At 35.9% G+C, this 23,760-nt stretch overlaps 1 protein-coding gene across 5 annotated transcripts in view; it reads left to right on the top strand.

Moving 5' to 3' along the window:
* Positions 1-23,760, top strand: part of LOC140752349 (agrin) — a 244,237-nt gene that overhangs the window by 148,924 nt on the left and 71,553 nt on the right. For 3 of the 5 annotated variants that reach the window (XR_012103432.1, XM_073086640.1, XM_073086614.1), the window contains exons 1-2: positions 465-638; positions 15,776-16,620. The exons of the other annotated variants lie outside the window; for them this stretch is intronic. Coding sequence is in view for 2 of the 3 variants with exons in the window: in XM_073086640.1 (XP_072942741.1) it covers positions 15,837-16,620 (784 nt within the window). In the remaining variant the exon portion in view is untranslated. Of the gene's footprint in view, positions 1-464; positions 639-15,775; positions 16,621-23,760 lie in introns of those variants that run through there. 5 annotated transcript variants of the gene reach the window in all.

Below are 23,760 nucleotides of genomic sequence, written 5' to 3'. Positions count from 1 at the left end.
CACTTAAATCTACTGAAATAAATAATTCAAGTCATTCAAACCCATCTACTTCTGTAACTACAGCACTAGGAACAGTAAGCAGCTATTTTTGGGTCAACTTCAGCGATTCGGACGCAATTACTCGTATATATTGTGTTACATACAAAGTTTAGGCAAGTTCAGCATTGTATGTCTCGAGCAAATATTTGAGTTACAAGTCAATCGCCATCCTCAATGCTGTCGAAGACGTCGGCTACAAATATTGGCGTCGAAAAGTTGTCGAATCTCGGCTCGATTGTTTAGTGTTATTTTACGGACAGTTAATTAAATCAGTAGGTTCTTAGTTTGACTTGGGCGAACTTTACACCGATAACAACATTAATGAAAACTCGTCTGGATTTAGGCAAGTGGCGGTGACAGGGGTGGAGGGTTGAGGGCGGGCGGGGTTCGTAGTTCAGTCGGCTGGCAGTCCGCGCCGCGCTGTGGCTACGTCGCGTCGGTGCTACGCCGCGCGGACAACACTTCGTGATCGCGATCCTTGTAAATTTGAATTTCGAACTCGTTGCTCAATTTTCATAAATGGAGACTCTCGTTCTTATGTCGCCAGTATGTTGGGTGAATTGTGTTTAGTGTTCCGAATGGATGTGCTTTTGAAACAAGTATGTGCTGAAGCGTGAATTTAGTTTCTACGGGTGCATTGGCATAGCCATTGTTTGTCACCCACTTTCGATGATTAGAATGAACCAGTTGTGTTTATTGGTCATGCGGCCGTGTTGATGGAACTTTGCTATGATGTTGTAAATGATAAAGTTACGAGAGTTGTAATAACAACTTTTTCACTGAGCCAGCCACGAAAGCTCATTAACAGCGTAACTGAAGATTAAAGTGGTACTTTGGAGTACTTATAGAAATAAAATATGTAACAATAACAGCTGATATAATGCCTATACTTAAAGTTAATTTTCATCAATAAGAGCGTATAATTATAGTAATTAATAATTTACTATAGTACTTATATAAGAACTGTTAGAAAAATACATTGGTGTGCTATTATTGTTATATTTATTTTTGATCGACTTTAATGGTTTGTTAATTGGTACATAATACTCGTATATTATTGTGCTGAAATTTTTTATTATATTGATAAATTGAAGAGCTAATTTCATAGACCATCGATAACCCAATTATATTATTTTTGGCTTTTCAAATTTAGAATCTATTTCGCATTAAACGAGTAAGTGTGAATGCGAGTTTTCTAAGCTAAAGGTTTAGCTCGAATTTAAACTCGTCTGGAAAGCGCTTTACGAATTAATTATCACTTGCTTTTATGGAGGAAAACATCGCGAGGAAACCTACATGGCTTACTTCTCCGTACGTAATGCCCTGAAAGGTGTGTGTAATTTACCAACCCGCATTTGGGCAGTGGTGCGCTATTATCTTTACGACTTCAAATTTTGAGCTCCTGCCCCAGCAGTGGACGTTTTATGAAAGTAAGCTTATGTCCTCATTAACACGTTGATTTTACGCCATAATCATTAATCATGTTACTGATTTTCATCATCACTAAGTATCTTCTAAATTGTTAGTCCATTCCATGTAATTGTTTATAATTTTTCAGACATATACTTTAATGTTTCTTTACTTCTCGTTTTTCCAATTAAATTTATTTTCATCATAATCATGATTTTCGTAATCATTTCAGATAAAATGAATGTAGAAATTCCGAAAAATATTTACGCAAATAATTGTGTTGTGTATCCACACAAATTAATTCAAGTATTTACCACAAAATAAATTATGATTTATATAACTCTGTATTGTATACCAAACTAAAACTTACAGATATATTATTTGATTTATTTTAATAAATGATTTATAATTTATATGGAAATATATCGTTTTTTCACCTTATTATAATAATTTAATATCGGTGTGGTATTTTTTCACAAATATTCACGTAATTAAACTACGGATATTTATATTTACCTAAATTATTTGTTTGAAGTATAAACAATTGCCTATGGCACAAACTATTCCTACCTACTTATCTTTTAAATCTTAATATCTTTTCATTAAAATTATTCTGATAATTAAACTTCTAAAGCGAGTCAACAACTTTAAGGATAAAACATTAATCACTCCTTTTAATTCGGCTGACGGTATTCAAAGCGTGTTTAGCTACTAGGCTTTTTATTAATCCTAAAACGTCTGACAACTAGTGGGTAAGCGATAAGCTATAATTTTCAACAATTTTTTCTGTAGGTTTTGTTCCTGTAATTCTATATAGACGTAATTCTAGGAAGTCCTCGAATGGAGACCACGTCTGGAAGTGTACAGAACGCCTCCCGACCAAGTGGACTGATGACATGAAGTAGACGGCGGAAAACCGCTGGATTCAGACGAATCAGGACTTATCAGAGCGGCGTCGGTTAAGGGAGGCATTATGTACAGCAGTGGACTTTCAAACGCGGGTGCAATCCATCCATGGATGGATAAATTCTTTGCTGTAGACATTAGATCAGATGACCGTAATATTTTTCTTGTATATTTCTTACTTAATGCAAGCTTATGTTTCAAGATTACCTTTTCTCGTCTCTGTATTAAGACTTTCAACTCGTGGCTTTGTCCCCGTTTATGTCTCTTTATATTTCTACACGCTTTTTATTTACTACTGTAGGTATTATATAGGTACAATCAGCTTCAAAAGTAGATGAACAAATTATGATTTCAATAATACCTATACACCCAAGCGTTCCTAAATAGCTGAACACCCCTAGCATCATAATTAGATGAACATCGAAAAGCGTCAAAGTTAGATGAACACTAACGCGTCAAAATTAGCTGAATAACGTATATACAAAATAGCTAACGTCACTAATATGATATGTAATTGCTCAGCTACTTTTGGCACTCTAGTGTTAATTTACTTTCGAAACTTTATGTTGTTCATCTACTTATGGTGTTAGTTGTGTTCGGCTACTTATGAACCCTTACCTACAAAGGTATTTTTGGTACCTTAATATCTACTTTTGAGCTGGCTGTACATATGAGTATATGATATGAGAATGTATACATAGTACCTGCGACAAAATTTAAGACTTAACGCAAGCAAAGTTTAGAGCGAAAACTCGTTCCACATAAATTAATTTGCAGTTCAATGGTACTGGTGCATTAAAATGACTTAAAACTAGAACTTAGTGTCGCAGAGATTCCAAGTTAGTTACAAGGAAGAACATTGGAATGGATGTAGAATTTGCATCAGAAAGCGACTTGTATGCAGCAGTCACGTGCTTTCGAATTTGCGCAGTTCGTGCGTGTCCGCCCCAGGCGGGAATCCGAAATCTTAGCAAATTTCAGTTCAAAAGGATTCTTTTAAACGGGGCGTGGATATTTTATTAGATGAAGATCGGAAACCCGCATTTATTTATGTACATTTGTCACACATTATGGTAGATGTCCTTTAATAAAGTGATCACTAATGTCTTTTGATCCGTAATGATTATTCAGATTTTAATAACCAATTTACCACACACTTCAGAGAAAAACGTGGTAATATCGTTGAAATAAAACAGAAATGTGTGGCCGTGAAAGTACCAAGTACCGACTACTTATAGCCCTTCGACATCACAAAATATCTACTAATAGAATTTGGACCCTGTTTGAAACTAATTATACATAAGGAGATTTTAACAATCCCTGACGACTACGCCGCTAGTATTGCTATTCATCTGGATTCCTAGTTTTTGGAAAATTAGAGAAGCATAGTAAAAAAATGAAACTAAAATAAAACCAAATATAAATAACCTTAACGCATATTCTTAATGCAGTTTCCAAGATTAATATGTTCGAGATACAAAATTCCATTACCATATTATACCATATTGAAATATGGTTAGAACTAAGTATTTCTGCAATGCACAATACCGTACTTATATATTTCTGCTTTAATAACCTAAGACATAACATACGCAAGCTATATTATTATTATTAATTTGGGCTAAATTCTCCTCCATTAAATAAATAAGACTAAATCCATCTCATTTACTGCACGTAAGAGGAACGTGCGTTCATTACTAAAAACAATATACAGCGTGTTTCAAAAGTTCGGTTCCACAACAAAGTTTAATGTTCAATTAGGCCCGTACTTTCAACTATTGTAATAATATTTCGGGCGGGAACGTGTTCATTTTCTGTTTATTTTTCATTATTTCGTTCTCGAACGGTGGTTACTCCTGTGATATTTTACTGAATGTTGATTTACTCAGTTGGTACTCGTACTTACTAGTATTGCATATTATTGTACAGCTTTCGTATTATTGTAGAGGTATCGATATTATACGACCTCGATATCATTCGTTACATTTCATTTATTCATTAATTTCAGTAATACACCAAAATGGATACGTACTTTTTGTTTAATCCTGATTATTAGGCAGTTTGTTTAGATTTTCTTAAAACAACAAACCACTTTTGAAATATTTTAGCTTTTTAACATGTCTAACATAACAAAATCACCCTATGTTTTTTTATTACCTTTGATATCCAAACAATTTGTTGTATTCTTCGATCACTAATAAGAACGTTGTATTATATTTTTATTTCCTTCCGTTTTCATTCAGAAATTTAGTTGTCAGTTTTAATAGTACTATCATCATTCAATAATCACTTTCTTTCTCTAATACCATTAATTTAGCTAACAAGGATTATAAACAACAATAAATATAGGCTTGAAAAAGCTTACGTAATAGTAGAAGTACGAGGTTTTAAACAAACCAAAATATTTTTCTGAATAGGATTCTAAAACATCTTTACTACTATAGTTTGGAGCACGACATACGGAGAGTGTAAATTTAGCCCACTTCTAGTGTAGCATGTGAAGTGTGTGTAACGCATACTTCACGCCGACACTGTCCCTGTTTTTGCACTGCGTTCCGCTCCACGATGACAGTTACACGGAAGCAAAAAGCCTACAGTTCTTTCGCGAAGGAGTTTACGTCTTCCACTTTCTCTAAGTTTTTATGCACTTAAACTGGAAACTTGGAGTTAGTAAGAAAGTAGTTGAAGTAGAAATGATACTAGAAAATTGTTGGTTTCTTATTGTATTTCACACCACATAATATGTGAACAATACACTACACAAACAATCTACTTAGTACATGATACGGAAAAACTTCTTTTTGAAAGAGTTTTTTTAAAATAAGAAGCAAAAAGGAGTAAATCTCCTTTTTGCTTCTTATTTTAAAAAAACTCTTTCAAAAAGAAGTCTCTCGTCAATGCTGACGATGCATTATCAAATCTTCTAGTGTTACGGAAATGTCTTTCAACTATGGAGACTTGGTACAAAAAACGAGTAAATTTTTAGTTACAAGTTCTATCAGATATTCCGCATAACTTAATCTCTAAGTTAGCTACATATATTTTTCGCTCCGATTGCCTGGCTTCCACATTGTGGTCAGCATGGTTAAATCAAAAGCCCAGCGGAGTATGTGTGGAAAAGTGTTTATCTCTGTACCTAACAGGTTTACATTCAGCTCACTGGCGCGGCAACCACTTGATCGATGGGCAGGAAAGTGGCGAGTTAGTACGCAAACCTGTTAACTGGAACTTTTACTACAAGTGTCCTTGTCTCTTTGCTTACTGACTTCTGCTTTGTTTTTGCATTATCTTGTGTCTTGTGTGTGTGTCTGCTTGTGTCATCAGTTTGCGTTCTGATCTCCTCAATTAAATCCATAGAGCTATCGTGAAGTATTACTTTTTAAAGCTCTTTTACTCCCTATAGCTAATAATTGGTCTACTACTATTCATAGGTAAATTAGGGATGCATCTGCCTCTTCTATGTATTTATACCTTCTTCTATGTATAATTATACGATGATGAAGGCTTTGTAAATTACATATTTTTACATGACACGTTCTAACCTAATTCTTAGAGCTAGTAACGGACCCCTGGTCTGAAGTAGGTCTTAATCCTATTTGGGGATTACAGATGTCCTCGAGTAGCAGTGAGCAATAACCGTCAGGTATTTTACTTACTCGTTTGATACTTAAATAAACAACACTTCGTGCTTATTATTACTGTAACTGATCAGCATAATACGTTATAGAAGTAAATAAACACTATGTTACTCTAAAATTGTGGCTATGGAGTTCATTAGTACTGCGGTTTTTTGGCTAAATTAAAAGGTCTGCAGAGTGTATGTGTATAAGTGTTTTACTTTGTACTTAACAGGTTTGATTCACTTCACTTCCGGAGCACTTGATCGATGTACAGGGAAATGGGGAGTGCGAGTATGCAAACACTTCTGCCGGAAATACTAGTAGGCACTAGTTTTACCGTTTTTGCCGCAGCCGTAAAAACAGCCACGCTCAAAAATAGTTCGCCAAAGGTAAATTAATATTATTCTATATTCCTAGTACAGTTACTGAAATGAATTTCTCATCTTTAATTTTCAAATGAGTCAAAATTAACAATTTCGAGTTCCGGTGAAATTCACTCCAGCTAGAGGAAAATTACTGGTAAAATCATAATATGTCGCTCTGTAAATACTATCAAAGCTTTGGACAAACAGAAATGTTCAGTACACAAATACCCAGACCCAAAACAGAAATCAAAATTCATCATTTCAATTATTACCTAGCTGAGGATGTTAGTTTTCAGATGTTGGAACAGTAAAATGACCGTTTCACCACGAGAGCCTTATGAGCCTTTTTTGTATTATATGGGTCTGTACATGTAGCTCGCATGCAGATTGGATTTTGAAAGCATGCACCTCAAATCCTATGGTTTCATAAATACTTTTTGTGTATTGCATGACCCATAACTCCCTGTGACAAGAATGAAGCCCAAATTCAAAATAGCAAATAAAGACATTGACATACGTTTATCCCTTCGGCGTCGTTAACCTTTAACTGCCGCACTGCTGGACACGGGTCTACACTCAGAGAGAGAGAGAGAGGCTTGGCAGAGAGAATTGGCAGACTTTTCAGAACTTTTTTAACTGACTTCATTGAGAAAACTGCATAGTTTTTCTCACGATGTTTTCTTTTACCCCAATAACAAGTGATAATTGGTTTCTAATACGCACATAACTTTAAAAAAATATTCGTGGGTTTTAAACCTTCGACCCCCTGATTGAAAAGCTGGGTTTCAATCCATCACAACATTTCACATTTATCTAGCTCTCAACTTTATTACAACTTTACCTTCTCTATTCGGTTAGCATTACAGACTTGCTCCAGAATGTAGGTTCTATTTCACTTGTGGCGTGTAATTGTGGGCCGATCGAGCCTATGTACAATTCCAGTAACCGGCTTGAACTACATACTGCTTGTATGGAATGCTGTAAGCGAGCACAAATTACACTCATGTAGGTCTAGAGATCAGCACAATAGCAGGAAATGGATGCCAGTAATATTATTGTTTGCCTTTTGGAACGAAACCGTAGTAGAAACTAGCAGTTAACTGACCATCTTTATCTTCTTTTAAACTATTCGATTAGATGTTAAATTTGTTTTTTTTTTACTTTACGAATTAAAGTACCAAGCGATGCACATTTCCTTCATCTTTCAGGTGGAAAATATTATTAATTCTTAAATAATTTGTATAGGAATTTAATCCAGAACCTAACATTAAGCATTTTTAAACACTTCGTCGAAAGCCGAAATAAAACATTATCTTATGATACTTATATTTTTAACCAGGAATCGAATCCAGTAATGTCACAATAGTATTAGCAGCATTATTATCATATATTTGGGTTTAACCCACTTGTCTGCAAGTTTGATCCCTAGTCTGTAGTATTTCATTAAATTCGTTTTAATTCCGTTATATAAATGAATGAACGTAGCAACAAAATCTCCTTCCATGCAGAGAAGCCTTATTAAAAGGCCATTAAACCGATTAACTGTCATTGTAAAATTCATTCATCAGACTGTTCGCTTTTCGAGAGCAAATTAAAATTCACAGATCACACATCACAAAAGAAATTTTGAATGAGATAAGATTGCGGTGATATGAAGATGCAAATGCATCCTTGAAGTTAAGCATCTAATGTACAAGATATAATGATATCGAGAACTCTCTGGAGCGGGTCTTGGAATGGGGTCGATTTAACGTAGTTAAGTTAAACTCCAGGAAGACACAAGTCTCCGCGTTTACCGCTAAAAACCCATTCGTCATAGTACCTACTTTCCAAATTACCTCGCTCACCATTGATAAAAGTGTAGGGATCCTGGGTGTTGACATCTCGCGTGACGTGCAGTATAGGAGTCATTTGGAAGTTAAAGCCAAGTTGGCATCAAAGAAACTAGGAGTCCTGAACAGAGCTAAGGAATACTTCACTGACGGGCAACTCCTTTTGCTCGATAAAGCACAAGTGAGGCCCCACATGGAGTACTGCTCGCATCTCTGGGCAGGGGCACCACAACCCAGCGATCTCTGATCGGTTAGAACCTTTAATCTGCGTGTTCTACCGCCTACATCACCCTACCTTCATCGCACCACTCGCCGAAGGATGAGGTTCCGTCTACATCAACTAGACTCGTGGTAGTCCTCCACGGTTCGGTTTGCACGGTCATTTTTGCCGTGTGCATGCAAAATGTAGAATGAACTTGCTTCTGAGGTATTCCCTCAGGATTACGGGGCTATTCAAGAGGGGTATAAAAAGAGCCCTCCTTCAAAGCCGGCGATGCATCGGCGAATCCTCTGGTGGTGCAAATGTCCATAGGCGACGGTGACTGATTTCTACCAGGTAGCTCGTCTGCCTTAGCGTTAGGTTAAAAAAATATGAGTGCTAGACAGCTGGCGATCTCCACCGACGGTCACTGCTCGCGGTTGTCGAGAGTTGCCGTCTGTAGAAAGCTACCGACGACTGCACGTGGTCACCGGCATCGGATGACGACAGCTGACGATCGTCGGTCACGGAATGTTACGAGCTATGGCTGGCGCGGGCTGTTCCTTATTTATTACTTATTTCCTTTACCGACTCGCGGTGGATCCGACATACCGCCACTAACTCGTAAGATACGGATCGTGAGAAGACAGCATGACAGAACAACCTCCCTTTCATACCGTAAAGCTGTGTGCTTTGTGGTCCAAATTAGGTACGATGTAATAAATATTCTCAAATATTAGGTCTTGGTTTTGTAAGTGGAAACAAGCATGGTATTATATTATAATTTACGTGAAACAATTAATTACAATGTTAGCGTGAGTTTTACTTGATCTTAAACGTCCCAATAACCGCATTACGGCGTAGCGTTGTGTAATTTATTATTATTATACCTACTTACTATATTAAGCTTTCTCACAGTAGCACTTAATATTCCAAGACCTATGCCATAACACTTTATATTAATTTTCAAGAAGTATATAGTGTCCATTCTTATACGCTAGTAAAGCAAACTAATCTGGTATTTTTATCTAATAATTCAAATTATTACCACAAAATAATAAATTCTATTAGTCTCCATTAGTAGCATCACTGATGAAGCGAAATCAATAATTTCTGGTTTTCTAAATCAAAAGACGTAATGTTTAAAACGTCATGCTTAGCAAAACCTAGCCATTTAGTCATTAGACTACGGCAGTTAGCCATTAATCAGAGCACTTGCTTCGAAGGGCACATTAAACGTTCGTAGCCAGTTGTTATCAGATAACAGTCGTAAACATTGTTGAAGACATTTAAGCTGTTTCAAGCTTAAGTAGCATGGTAGAGGTATTTGTTAGAAATTAAATATTATATAACATCATAGTGGACGTAAAAGTCAGTGATAGCCTTGTGGCTTAAACTCAGCGTCTCTATCAAGAGTGCCAAATTAGAATTCCAGGTACGCGCTTCAGATTTTTTTAAAGTTTATGCGTCTGAGAGGTCACTAAAAATAGTTCTAAAAACTAAACATAAGTGAAGTCTATTAATTTATCTGATCACTCTGTAGGGACCCGTGCTAGTAGTAGGACAGTAATGGTTTGATATTGACACGATAATAGAAACATACATGCTGTATAATAATTATATACACTCAAGGGTCGGCATTCATTGTCTTTCTCCAAATTACGTAGGAGGCAACTAAAGGTCATAGTAAAAAATAGACGTCATTTTTCATTTTTAGATATTATTCTTCTAAAGTTACAAGCCTGTTGAAGTTGAAAAGAGGAATTTGAATAATAGGTTAATTTTATAGCTAAGGAAAGATTTTTATACATCCCGCCTCTCAGGGGGTTAAATAGAGGTTGAAACATTGTATAGCATACTACCTGACGCGGCAAATGTTGTGTTGCCATGTTAATAATAAAATGTTAAGGGTAAATTATCACTTAGGGGTATGAAATATAGATAGTAGCCGATTCTCAGAACTACTGAATAGTAAATATGCATATAAAATTTGGTGAAAATCGGTAAAGCGGTTTCGGAGGAGTACGGTAACTAACATTGAGATACGAGAATTTTATATATAAGATTAAGTATTCACCTCACTCACATAACATAGGTTTCAGTTTCATTTTACTTCATTTTACAGTACATTATGTACACGCTCATGTTAATATCGTTGTACATAAACGCTTGGATTAATTCCTCCGCGTGTAAACGCAAAGTATGAAAATCTTTTGCGGTGCGACTCGTATACTCGTTGTGAGTACTAAATATTCTAACGTTATTCGAGTTGAGGGATATTATAACAGTTTTCTTTAGTAGGATTTCCTTTGAGTTTATTTAAAGGCGGTAAAACCCTTTATGGTTCAACTACGGTACCGTTATATTTATTTCTGCCTTAGAACAGCAGTGTTTAGCATTATTTTTTAAACGACTTTGAAAAAGGAGGTTCTATGTACGTTCATCTTGGACACGCTTTGCGTTGTGATCCAGCAAAGGTTTTAAGGGCCGACTTAGACATATTTATTTACTTTTTAATTTTATCGAAGTCATATTTCTTAATGTTTTTCTTCTTTGAAAGGTATTGTAAGACAGAGATTTACACGGGGCGTTCCAACTCAAGGGTAACAGTGCTTTTGTCGCTGATTAATTCCTAACAATACGCGAACCATCTGTGAATTAAAATGCTATTGGGGATATCAAGGAATGTACAAAATACAGGTCAAATTTATTATACAGAGAACGTCGTTTTTCACGTCTTGGAAAAAGGACACAATGCAATATTAAAGTTGTGGTCAACAATTTAAAAGTTGCCACAATGTAGCTAAGCACAAAATGCCAGCGTCTTTGCTCAATTTTCTGCTTGAAAAGGCTAAGGCGCAAAGCATTGTCGGAGAATAAAAAATGTCGACGCAGTGTTTAGCTGCAAGGGTTCGCCTTTTGTTAGTGAGTATAAGGTCGGCGACAGACTTGGCGTTATTATGTGGGATACAGCTTGTGTTTCTAAATCTATTCATCAGCTTGTGTTTTAATTTATTGTACCTGTTTTCATTACCTCCAAGTTCTTTATGTTTTCGCCAGCGCGGTGAACTATGGCCCTAAGTTTCTCAGTCTCACCTATTTGAAAGTAGACTCTTGCCCAGCAGTGGGACAATAATGGGTTGATGAGAACTTCGCCTACAAAATTATGATACTATGTCGATTACAATTCCCGAAAATACTACGTTCGTATTTCTTGTAATGTGATCCATTTAAAATTCAATAAGTGTGCATAAAATATCACATATCAATAGACTGTACTACGAGTACCATCAGTCTCACGAAACTCACTACTGTCCACTATTAGAAAAGGCAACAGTATGTGAAAGATCCGGTGTCAAATATTCAGGGTATCCTGTACATAAGCATAGATAAAACTAACAAAGAACACTTCCACCCGAAAACGTAAATGTATTCAAAATTGCAAGAGTCATGAAACTAAACCTACGGGTGTAAAGAAAATAACACTCCCAGTCAATAGAGAGCCGTTTGAAAGTGCCCTTTTTATGGATTCACAAGTTTAGCCCCGCGGGTGGTTCACCCTACTCTACTTGGCCTTATTTGGAAGCGTTAAGTAAGGGCATTCTTCCACTATTCACGACACGATACGTTGTCGCGATACCTTGAATTCGTATATATAAGTTGTATTTGTTTTTTCACACCGAAATCCAGCAATAATTCACTCATGCAGTTTGATTTTCACGTGTGACTATATGCATAATTCATTAACTTGCTGTCACCTTTAAATCGCGTTATACGTTGTTCTGTCAGCAAGTTTATTTGTCACGTGACTTGCTCATAAGACCAATATTAAAAAATGTTGTTGTAATATTATAATATATCGACTTAATTAAATAGAGGTATGAAAAACGTATGTCACACTATCCACCTTCACCGTACTGCACTAAAGAAACGTGTTGAAGTTAGCTTCCAGCTTATCCCAGTTATGGGGAGAGACATGTGCCCAGCTGTTGGATAAGAAGGATGAGCATGAAAGGGTCGATGGCAAGTGTTGCAACATAGTTCGTTAAAACAGTCCGCAGAAGTATTATGCGATCAGAAGTCGTCGACTAACGGAAGATTTACCGCAGCTTCACTTACAAAGTGAACCGATGTGGGTAATACCAGGATTTAAGTTGTAGAATTGAAGCACATTTTAAATACATTATATCTTAATATTTTTTTTTGTAAGTAACTACTACTTTTATACAAGTTTTGTTTGTTTTTTTGCACCAAAATCCAGTAACGAATTCACTCATGCAGTTTGATTTTCACTGTGTCCATATGCATAATTCATTAATTTACCGTCACCTTTAACCCTTTAGGGCACACCCTAATTTTTTTTTTTTGAAATCTTAATAATCTATGATACTAATATGTTCTATGCCATAAAATTAAATGGTATATTATAGTAAAACTTTTTGAAATTTATTATATTTCGAGAAAATCCAAAAAAACATGTCCATCATACTGGCCACTTAGCGCTCGTATGGCTAACTATCAATGTCGCAACATAGTTGGTTAAAACAATCCGCAGAAATATTATGAGATCAGAAGTCGTCGATTCTTTTGTCGTGTCGTGGGTGGAAAAACAGATTAACGGAAGATTTACCGCAGCTTCACTTACAAAGTGAACCGATGTGGGTAATACAAGGATTTAAGTTGTAGAATTGAGTCACGGTTTCACATTTTAAATACATTATATCTTAATATTTTTTTTGTAAGTAACTGCTATTAGTTTTATACATATACAAAACACAGTAAGTTGTTATGAAACATTATCATCATTATCATTAACATTATATCATCATAATTATCATTATTTAAAGAGGTGGGCTCTTTGAATCGATATAACACATATGAACATTACACATGTTGATGACTTGCCAAAGTTCATATGACCAGCCAAGAGATCCATTAGCTTTAAAATTTTCTGACAGAATGACCTCTTTCCTTGGTTTGATTTAAGGTCTTTCCCCTGGTAGCAGATCAACTGATATCTCCAACGACTTGTACTGGGATAGCATGGCGATTCATACATACGAGTATGTGGCATTATATGAGAGTATTCAGCATATTCGTGCATCGAAGAGAAAAACCCACTAAAAATCTGATATAAAATTTTGAATAAAATTTTTTAACGGTTTTGTTTTTTATACAGCTCCATAACGCCAAAGTTATCTTGATTTATAACCTAAACAACATATAACAATACCGGTCATATTTGCAGTGGGGTTTTGTGTCCCTGTGCGATTTTTATTCAATAAATTTTATTTAAATCCTCTTTTAGCGCAAATATTTGTAGAACAATACGTAGGTGTCCAAATATTTATCCATCAGCTCTTATATATTTACATTGGGCGGCTGCAGAAAAGGCGGCATTGCTGTAGTGACCTGGATTTAAGCTGTGATAGCCTAGTGATTTGAAATTCGGCTCTTTACAGTAAGAGACCGGGGTTCGAATCCGAATCAGGCACTTCTAGATATTTTAAGTAATAAACTTATAAAAAATATTAACCCTTACCGTAAACAGTACCGTTAACAGTAAAGGTTGGACACCTTGAGGGTTTGTTCCTATGTTTATTTATGTACACGTATTGTATGTATGTGTTATATACATGTCTGAAAAAAATCTAAAGAGAAGCATTCTAATATGAGTTAACTCTACCAAACTACGACTGCTACTTGATACTTTTCCTACTATACGATCAGGACCAAATGGAGGGATACTATTTTTCGCTGACATGACTCAACAAAGATTTGCAAATATAAATATAGATAATTGGATTCAAGCGTAAAATGCATAAAAGTTACGCCTCATTTTTTAAATGGGTCGCTCGCTCATATCCAGCCTTACGTAACGACTTTTGTTTGTTTTTAATTAAATTAATTGGAACGGATTATCCTAGTTACCGCAGGGATACACAGTCCATTTAGTTATTGTCTCGGTGAAAAGGTCAACTACCTCGTTCTTACAACCTTACGTTACATTGTAACAAAATGTGTCCTCGTTTAATATTAATGACATTAACCTAATTAGAATTTTAATGTCGTAGATAATAAGAAAAGTAATTGAATCAAATCAAACTATCTTGGACTTGATATGGGTGATTAAATACACCAAATTTTTCTGCAAGTTTAAATTAATACGCAAATTTTATTGCGGTAGGTATACTGATATGATTTAGCAATGTGTATACTTAACTACATACTTTATTTTATTCCCAATGAGAACACATTTGTTACTCGTACATTTTTTCTTTTGTTAAGTGACAGTGCTCATAGTGCCACATTTTTGATTGAAAAATTGTATGGCTGTGCCGTTGTTAAGAATTCCTTAAAACATAAAGCTTACCAAATTTATCTGCGGGGTTAGTTAATTCATTCCGATGTTATTTAAGGACAGTACAACTATATATTTACAACAGAATCTTAGATTCGGCAAATCAGAGAGAGAATCAGATTAGGCAAAATTATTTTTGCCTTTTCTATATGGTTAAAATATACTAAAGCAACGTCATCCGTTTTTCCAAATAAATTACATTACACGTCGTATGCAAGAAGCAATGTAGGAGATAGGGACAGTAATATATTGAATCAGGAGTTCCCCTTGATACGTCTAACAAACTTCTTACGTTTGTTCGTAATCAATTTATATAAGTTTCGTGTGTCAAAATCAGGTACTTCCATGAGTAAGGATAATTTAAGTTAGGAGTTTATTTGCTCGCTACTTCTTTGTTCGTACGTCTCATTTTAACAGAAAAGATAAATACTGCGTCGAACAAGAGCGGTAATTGAGATAAATATAGGTTCGCTATAACTTTCTGGCTACGAATGTAACACGTAACAGAATCAACGGAGTTTGCCTAACATCTTACCTGCCATTCGTCGGCGACGTTATCCAACTACAAGTTACGTGTGTACAATAAATATTTGCTTGTTTCTATTTGCAGAATAGTTAACCGTTTCGCGATTCGAATGTGTAGCTTAGCTTTGACCTGTGTGACTTCAACGAGTATAAGGATGTCAAATATGATGGCGGTAACTAAGTTTGGCTAGATCATTACGATAACACAATTGTAATATGATCACACTCAACATCAAATGTGACGATATTATTACGGTTGTTACTTCTAAGTATACATTGGACACAATAATTGTCACCTAGATTGACATCTACAGTTGCAACGTCGTATGTTCATATTATTACAAACAAATAATGTTACACATATGAAATATCATATTTCATTAGAGTTGTAGTGGCTGGCTCAAGAGTCTCTATTTACATATGAATTTAATAAAGTATACCAAGCGAATAACACTAAACCTTTTGCTTTATTTTAGTATGTCAATTACAGCATCATAGCAAATCCTTTAAATCCACAGTGTTAATTATAAAGCAATGTTCAGTGAAAATAAGCTCAAATGAGACGATTAAGGACTGAAGATGAACAGAGCGGGCTACGAATATACCGTGCCTGTGTCGACTACGTACTACGCCAGTAATAACCGCCCGCCGCAGTATGACCGCGGCTACGGGCAGCTTGCGGCCGTACCGCTATACAGTCCCACCGCCCACCCACTATCTAACTACGCAGACATATACGAAGGCAACAATGATACTACGCTCCGAGCAGAAGAACGACACTGGTACATAGAAAATCACAAGAGCTTACAACCAACTTTCGAAGTCAGCCATGAGACCGCACCTCAGGATGCCAAAATTAAGAAAGAAGAGGAAAAGAAAGTTGAACCTCCCATAAGAAGGGCTGAAGCGACGCAAGCGCGTCAAAGAAGAAAAGAGGACCGTTGTTCCTGCGAATGTTGGCCTACTTCAGACAACAATGTCGTACAAGACAGTGCGGGGAATGAAACGACACGGTCGCTCTCCGGCGTCGACATGGTCGCGTCGTATGGCGTGTATGGAAATCCGCAAGACGACGACAGTTCAGGGTTCGCGCGGCTCTCGGAAAAGCCCACGTATGGGCAATCGAGTGACGCGCCAGTACAGGGTGTAATTGTAAATCAGCAAGGCAACAGTGCGGTGGTACGGTCCACTCCACCAACGGAGTCGACTTGCAAGTGCTGTCCATGGTCGTCGAACGGCCAAGCCGCCAACTCGGAAGATTACTGCTGGATCAACTACTGCAAACCAGCTTTAATAGTCTTGCTGCTATTATTTTTTCTAATTTTGTTGGGCGTTTCGACAGGGTTCTTACTGACAAATAATTGTAAGTATGTTATTTCTTTTGCATATTTTTATAATTGGCAGTCAAACGTGCAGTTCGCCTGATGATAAGTGGATCCTGCCGCCCATAGACATCTTTAATCAACACTAGATAAGATTGAGTCCCATATCGGGTCGGCTACTGATGCGTTACACTGACGATCACGTTTGAACGCATCAGATAAGTACGTATCCCGTACCACATCCTTAAAACCAGCAAACAGCAGCGCTTAACACTGTCGTTATTAGCCAGCTACAGATGCGGCGGTGGTGCCAACGGAGTTGTAACAATGACGTTGGATTGCATGATTTTCTAGTTTATAATGTTCCTTTAAGACTTCTTTTCTTTCATCACCTGTATGCATAATTTTATGGCAGGCCTTTACTGCTATTACTGACATAATACCGTCACGAACGCGATAAGTCATTTTACACACATGCGTGCTCAACGATAAGGCCTCTAATATACGAGTCATAGCCCGTGCCGGCGACCGTCACCGACTGTCGGTGACACTCGTCAGCGCGGTCTGTCTTTTGTATATTTACTTACTATTGTTCGTTTGTTACTTTAAGTTTTCACATAATATAATTTGCCATATTATCTACACTTGATATAGACATATTGACTTGTCATGCTTTCTAATATTATTCAGTAAAAGCGCGGGTGACGTAATACGCTTGTTCAGACCGATAAATTAAATCAGCGAGTCACTTTTGATATTGCGTCGGTTTTATTAATTTACTACTCGCGTGTTCCCCTTGGGACTGAAATCAAAATGGCGTTGCAGAAAAATTAATAAATTACTGCAAATTAATTACACCCCTTTGAAATCTACATTTATAATGGAAATGGAATGAGAACGTACATTTTTGTGGCTTCGTTTAGAAATGTTATTACGAAACTTATTACGGTAAAATTCTATTAATTTATTTTAAATCTGCATCGTAAGTTTAAATACTTTTTCATTTAGTGCAGGTTTTATTGTTATTAACCTGTTATATCTTGTGTATATGTAAGAATTCTAACTGTGATACAGATTTCGGTCTCTAATACTGAAACCCGATGTTCACATCCTAGATACGTCTGATTTGAATAATTGTGTAAATTAAAAATTAAATATCCCGTGATTTTACTACGGAAGAAAACAACACGATGAAATATGTAAACCTGTCAGGGAGAGTAAGTAAAGGAAAAATCAATACATCAATATATTATCAAATGCATGTGTATTCTACCAATGCGCTTGTCTCTCAGACAATGTTTCTTCCTTTCTCGTTCTTGCAAAAAACCACTGTTCAGCTCTAGAAAAAATAAAAGTTTATATTGTATCTATAAAGAGTATCCTTATACCTACTAAAAATAAAACCTTAGTAATACGTAGGTTTAGCTGACGGTTTCGCTCGTAATGTCCATTTGAAATAATGTGCTCGTAACTTTCTAATAGGATCATTTTAAATTATCTCAGTTTGTTTCGAGGTTTCGTTTGACATACATACCGTACGGCTGTTTTATAAAGTCTACACCTTGACAACATAATTTGTATATGGCTTGATTATTGTATATGTAAATTACTATGTAATTACAGGACTGTAGGAATACTACTCGTATGTATCTAGTGTAATATGCTGAATGGAGCAGTATGGATATTTAAAGTAAGCCATTCAGGCGCGGTTGGAGAATGGATGGGTGACAAAATTTTATGCGCGTTTCTGTACTTCAGAGGGTACCTTAAGCTATTGTACCGATAGTTGTCGGTGAATAGGAAAAGATACTTTTCTCGAAAGGTTTGTTTGAAAACATTTGAAACGGGATGGGTCACTATCTTTAAGCATCCTCCACAAATCTGGATTGTAGTAAGCAGACCGAGTTGTAAAGTCCTTGCCCAGAAGTCGGACATTAAAAGGGTTGCAATCAAATCTATTATAAATATTAGTAACATGACACTTCATTTATTTTTATCACCCAGTGCAAAAACCTATTTCACCTCCGCAGCGTAGGTTGGAAAAGCTCATATAATAAAGAGTAAGTGTGTCCAGTAGGTATGAAAAGATTTACTGTCTCAAGCTGGTGCTTTACTTTTATTTCTAGCCACCCACTTACCTACGTACGTATTTTGAAGAAAATTGTGATGTTCCGTGTGAGTTACTTTCGCTGTAGCTTCGAACGGGCGTGATAAACTAATTCCAAAGGCTTTATATTCCTTAAAATTTCTAAAGATTATGTATGTTTCGAAAATGTAGATGAAACAAGAGCAAGGATACTCTGTCCTAGACTTTATAAGACTTATTTTTTTATCAGGGCATTCTCTTAAAGTTATTATTACGAAATGCACATTAAAATATGTATAAATATAGGAAGAATAGCATACAAATTTCAATTTCAAGTAGATCGACTAGAAAAGTGTTATCTGAAACTCGAATACCATCCCTTAATTTACATTTTACACAGGACTTGATATTCGCAAAATTCGATTTCATTTTGCATGCAATGGTGAGAAACGGAATGTGATATCTAAATTTCTAGCCAACGCCAAGGAAAACTACTGATACGAGTATAGATAATGCTGTGTTGGCAATGTATGCACGAGAGCGTTCGTTTTTAGCTCGGACATACGAGTAACTGTTAGTTCAAAAATATGAAACATACGCTATCCTCGCTGAAGTTGAGGTCGCTGAACCGAGCAGTCAGTAATTGTTCGCAACGTATGTAGAACATACGGTGTCAGCAACACCAGTCAAAAGCCTAACTGGCAATTAACACAGCCATGGTGCAAATATAAAAGAAAAAATATTGGAAACCTATACCTTTCACTAATCGAACGAGCTCCTGTTAAAAAGTGGTTTCACAAAATATGTGTGTGAGTGATAGTTCGATAGATAGGTTACCAATTTTGTGGGTAAAGCTGCATAACTATCACTTAATCTGCTACCCCTCAGACGTCAAATTTATTGTTGAAGCAACATTTTATTCAAGAATCATGAGTCGATTTCCTGTGTACTGGCGAGCAACTTTTGACTGTCGCTTAACCAGTACTCACTTTATCGCTAACGCCCGTTATCAATATTCAAACTATCCAATTTTTGTTTACTAATCAAATAAAAAAAAATCAAGCACGTCTTTGGTAGGCAAAAGATTGGATAGATTGATTATTAATGACGGGCGTAAAAGTAACAGCTAGTAGCTCAAACGATAGTAGACAATGGGCGGTTAGCCATAGAGAAATAATTGGAGTGTGTAAACTTCAGCTCCACAACTGAATTGAACCTTCTGAAGTTGAAAGTCACTTATATTGCGGTTCAGCTAAAACCATATAGATATTTTATAAAACGATTCAGGATATTTTACATTTACTTTATAAGAACAAATTGGAAGATATTTTATAACAAATCAATACGTCATTTAAAAGGTTTTAAAGTTGAACTTCCACAGAAAGAAGTCTACCTTTCTTTAAGAAAAGCGTCAAATCATATGTTTTCCGCAAAATAAGGTTGTCAAAGAAACCACGTTGTTAGTAGATTGTTTCTATAATCTATATAAAGGCGATATATCTAGACAAGAGTTTGAACAAATTGCCTACAACAAAACAAAAAGCGAACGCGCGCAACACCGCACAGCGCGTAAACCGCTCGCAGATGACTTTATAACCTCAATTCGCTGTTGATTCGTTGAAATGAAATAGTGAGGTGAGGGGTAAGGGGGTAGCCAGCTAGTACAACGTTTCGCTCGTTTTTCTCCCTGACAGAACATTTATTTTAGTGGCACTTCGGGCGCCACGTAGAGGATTTTCAAATTGCAATGAAACTATTGGAATTAAGGAATTGGCTTAAATATTCACAAGAAATATTGCAGTTGGAAACGGTTCAGAACTTTAGTAATATGAAACGATACATTTGGAATGGAGTACTAAGAGTTTTCACCCTGTATTTGTTACTTGTACTAACGTTATTTTATTTAAGGAGAAATGTATGTCGAATTGTTTGCTATTCAACATATTGGTGATTAAAGAGCTGTTCATGGTTTGACCGTCACTCTCATTCTCTCTTATAGCAGCAATATTAAGCAGTATTAACGTTCATAAATTGTAATAGGCAGTGACACGTAATGTGTTTCAACTTAACCCTAAAGAATAAGCATCGATGGTCGCCTTTAAGTAGGGCACTAACCTGATTCGTCGGTCATATCCGATATCCAAGGGTTACAGAAATAATTTTGTACCAGTTGCTTGTTCGTATTCTTCAGTATTATAAATAAGAAAATACTATGTTTAGATAAACTGTTAAAATACCTAGTAGGTACAAAAATGTACAATAAATTTAAATCATATGTAATTATTTAAATAAAATACACTAGATTGTACTGTACATTATATAGTAAAGCTTTTGTGCATTGCGTTCAACTACGAAATGAAATTTAACTTCAAATTACTTTTGGATTTTATTTAGGTATCTGCTCTAAGCGGATTAGTAAAACCATTTTCCGTTTATGTTCATCCGTGGTTTCATTTACTGTTATGCGAAGTGAGGACGAAATACCCGAGAACGAGTAGTATTCGGAATAAACAAATTCATTGAGACTGGGTCTGACACGATTTCGTAAATCAGCCACAAATATTATGGACCGATCTTTCTTCCTTTTTTAACACGGTAAATCCTCATGGACCCCTTACGCCCGGGGAGCAGAAGTGTTATGTTGAGCTTTACTGACTTAAATTCAACAGCGGTACTTTGGACGTTTAGTGCTCGGTCTGAGGTTAGCAGTACATTTGCAGACCAGCAACATAGGCTGGCCCTGGTCGCGCTCCGAGAGGGAGTAAGTACGTCATAAGATGAGCGCGTAATACGCATACACGATATCTAAAAACCCCCGTTTGATTCCCGTATCCACCTCTGCATCTGGTTTATACAATACGTATACAAGGTAAACAATTTCATCGAGTTCCGATCTGTCACAATTTCGTAAATAAGCCGCAAGTATGACGGACCGATCTTTCTTCGATATCGCAACTACGGACGAAAATATATTTTTGTTATTTCTGTTAGAAACTTTCTGACGTCCCCGGCATTATTATTTCTAAGCGTATTGAATTTTCCCAGAGCATCTTAGAAATTAGAATTTATATTCTTCGAGATACTTTGTTGTAGATTTTCATGAAATATCTTCGGTATTGTTCGATGATATTATATCAGATTAAATTCCTTACAAGATAACTGTGGGATAATATATTTGAAATGCTTATGGATATAACATTGAACATATTTCTATTTTATTACATTCACGATAAGTAGAATGAAGTTCTAAATATTTATCAACTGATATTGGTCACGTTCCTACCATTATGCTGTAGGTACCCGTATTGTATATCATCATATCACATCATAAAATGGGAAACGAATAGTTTATACGAATTCCAGGGCAATTATCTGGTATAAAGTGGAAAATGTTTACGTACAATAAACATTATCTTTGCTTCACATTCTTATTTGTAACTTATGACTTGTGTTACCATACTTTATAGCAATGCTCATTGCTCACCCCACTTCAGTTTCAAAACTATGACGGAACAAGTGCTCCAACATTGTCTCAAGGGGTAACAGTGCAGTTGTAGTAGATTTCAAAAGAATTTCGAACACATTTAAACTAGTTGTTAAGCTGTTACCATGTTGTTATAATCTATTAATCTGTCTATTATATAAAAAGTCATGGCGTTAAAATATTCCATCGATATAAAATTCATTAATTTTTTAATGCTTTTGCCTGCATAAAATCTTTGTGTGTATGTACATGTACACATACATTTACAAATAAAATTACTCCAAACCTAACTTTTTCTAGTAGTAATTAATAAAATAATACAAAAAGTAATTTCCGTGTGATACACCTGAACATATGACCTACTGTTAATATAGGAGCTTGTAAGTTACTTAGTTTGTTCAGCAAAGTTCCAGAGCTTTCGATTAACTTTTAATTAATGAAGCGTAAACTTTCAGGCGACTAACAATTTATTTAATACGATAGTGTTTTCTTATTTTCTACAAAATTATGCCCCAGAATCTTTGAATTGTCATTTACCATAATCGCTTTATTTTAAGGCTCATTTAAAAAAATACTTTTGATTTAGTAATAATATTGATAGGCATAAAAATAACAAAATAATATTTGTAGTATTTGAATAAAGAAGCAAACATTTAGGTACCGGAATATTTTTGTGTAATTGTTTTTTACAAATAGTGATGTGTAACATGTAAAAGGTTTCGCACAATATTGGAATTTATCGAACAACGTGAACTATTAATGGATTTTGATAGATCAATAAAATGTTTACCGAAGCTTTTATTTTATTTACGATACGAATATACGCGGCCCGAAACTAAAATAAAAGTGTGAAGAGTGTTTCAAGCTCCATCCGCGCTGTCGAAAAGTTTGAACGATTCGTTTTTATATTTTTTTTACAAGAGATTAATTTCTACGGACAACGGCAGAGGACTGATTCACGAGTCACGTTCAACCTGGGCTTTCGGGAGTAAGCGCGAATGGTTAATCGATCGATTAATTTCCACGGTGTTTGAGCCTTCCAACCTTTTCGAGTATATGAACCGTATTTGTAACGGTTCACTTCTTTGGGTTAATGGAAGCTGGTTTCTGTAAATTTCTGACATCGACGTTGAGGAATATTTTTGGTAAGGGACTTAGCAATGCGTATAAGCTTAATGTGTAAATACTTGTTTGTCAGAAAAAAAAATACGTGTGGCACTCGGAGACTGCCGCGGTAAAGCTATTGCATAGCATTTTTTATCAACTTATGCAATTACAATTATATATTTATTTTATTTATGCAGTATGCAAAAAGTCATTAACCCGTCAACTGGTGTGTGCGCCCCGGGGCGCACAGATCGCTCCTAAAAAGTATCACCGCTGTGCCGGCCGGAGTGGGGGGTGTTAGGTTTTTTCGTTACGGAATTTCTGGATTCGGTCTCCACGCTCAAGGCCCGCGATAGAAGCTATGCAATAGCTTAATAATTTATCATTTATCAATAGGAAGAAAATAATTAAAAAAATCAATTATTCATAAGTACACTACAGAAATATTGCCGAAAAAATGATGATTCAATAGTTCATTTAGCAGCAGGGAACTGATTCATGAAT

The sequence above is a fragment of the Epargyreus clarus genome, unplaced genomic scaffold (genome assembly GCF_041222505.1).
Source record: "Epargyreus clarus isolate Ecla_fem2 unplaced genomic scaffold, WU_Ecla_fem_2.2 ptg000003l, whole genome shotgun sequence".
In the NCBI taxonomy this organism is placed as follows: Eukaryota; Metazoa; Arthropoda; class Insecta; order Lepidoptera; family Hesperiidae; genus Epargyreus; species Epargyreus clarus.
Note: the sequence above shows the minus strand (reverse complement) of the source record. Positions and strands in the feature narration are given on the sequence as shown.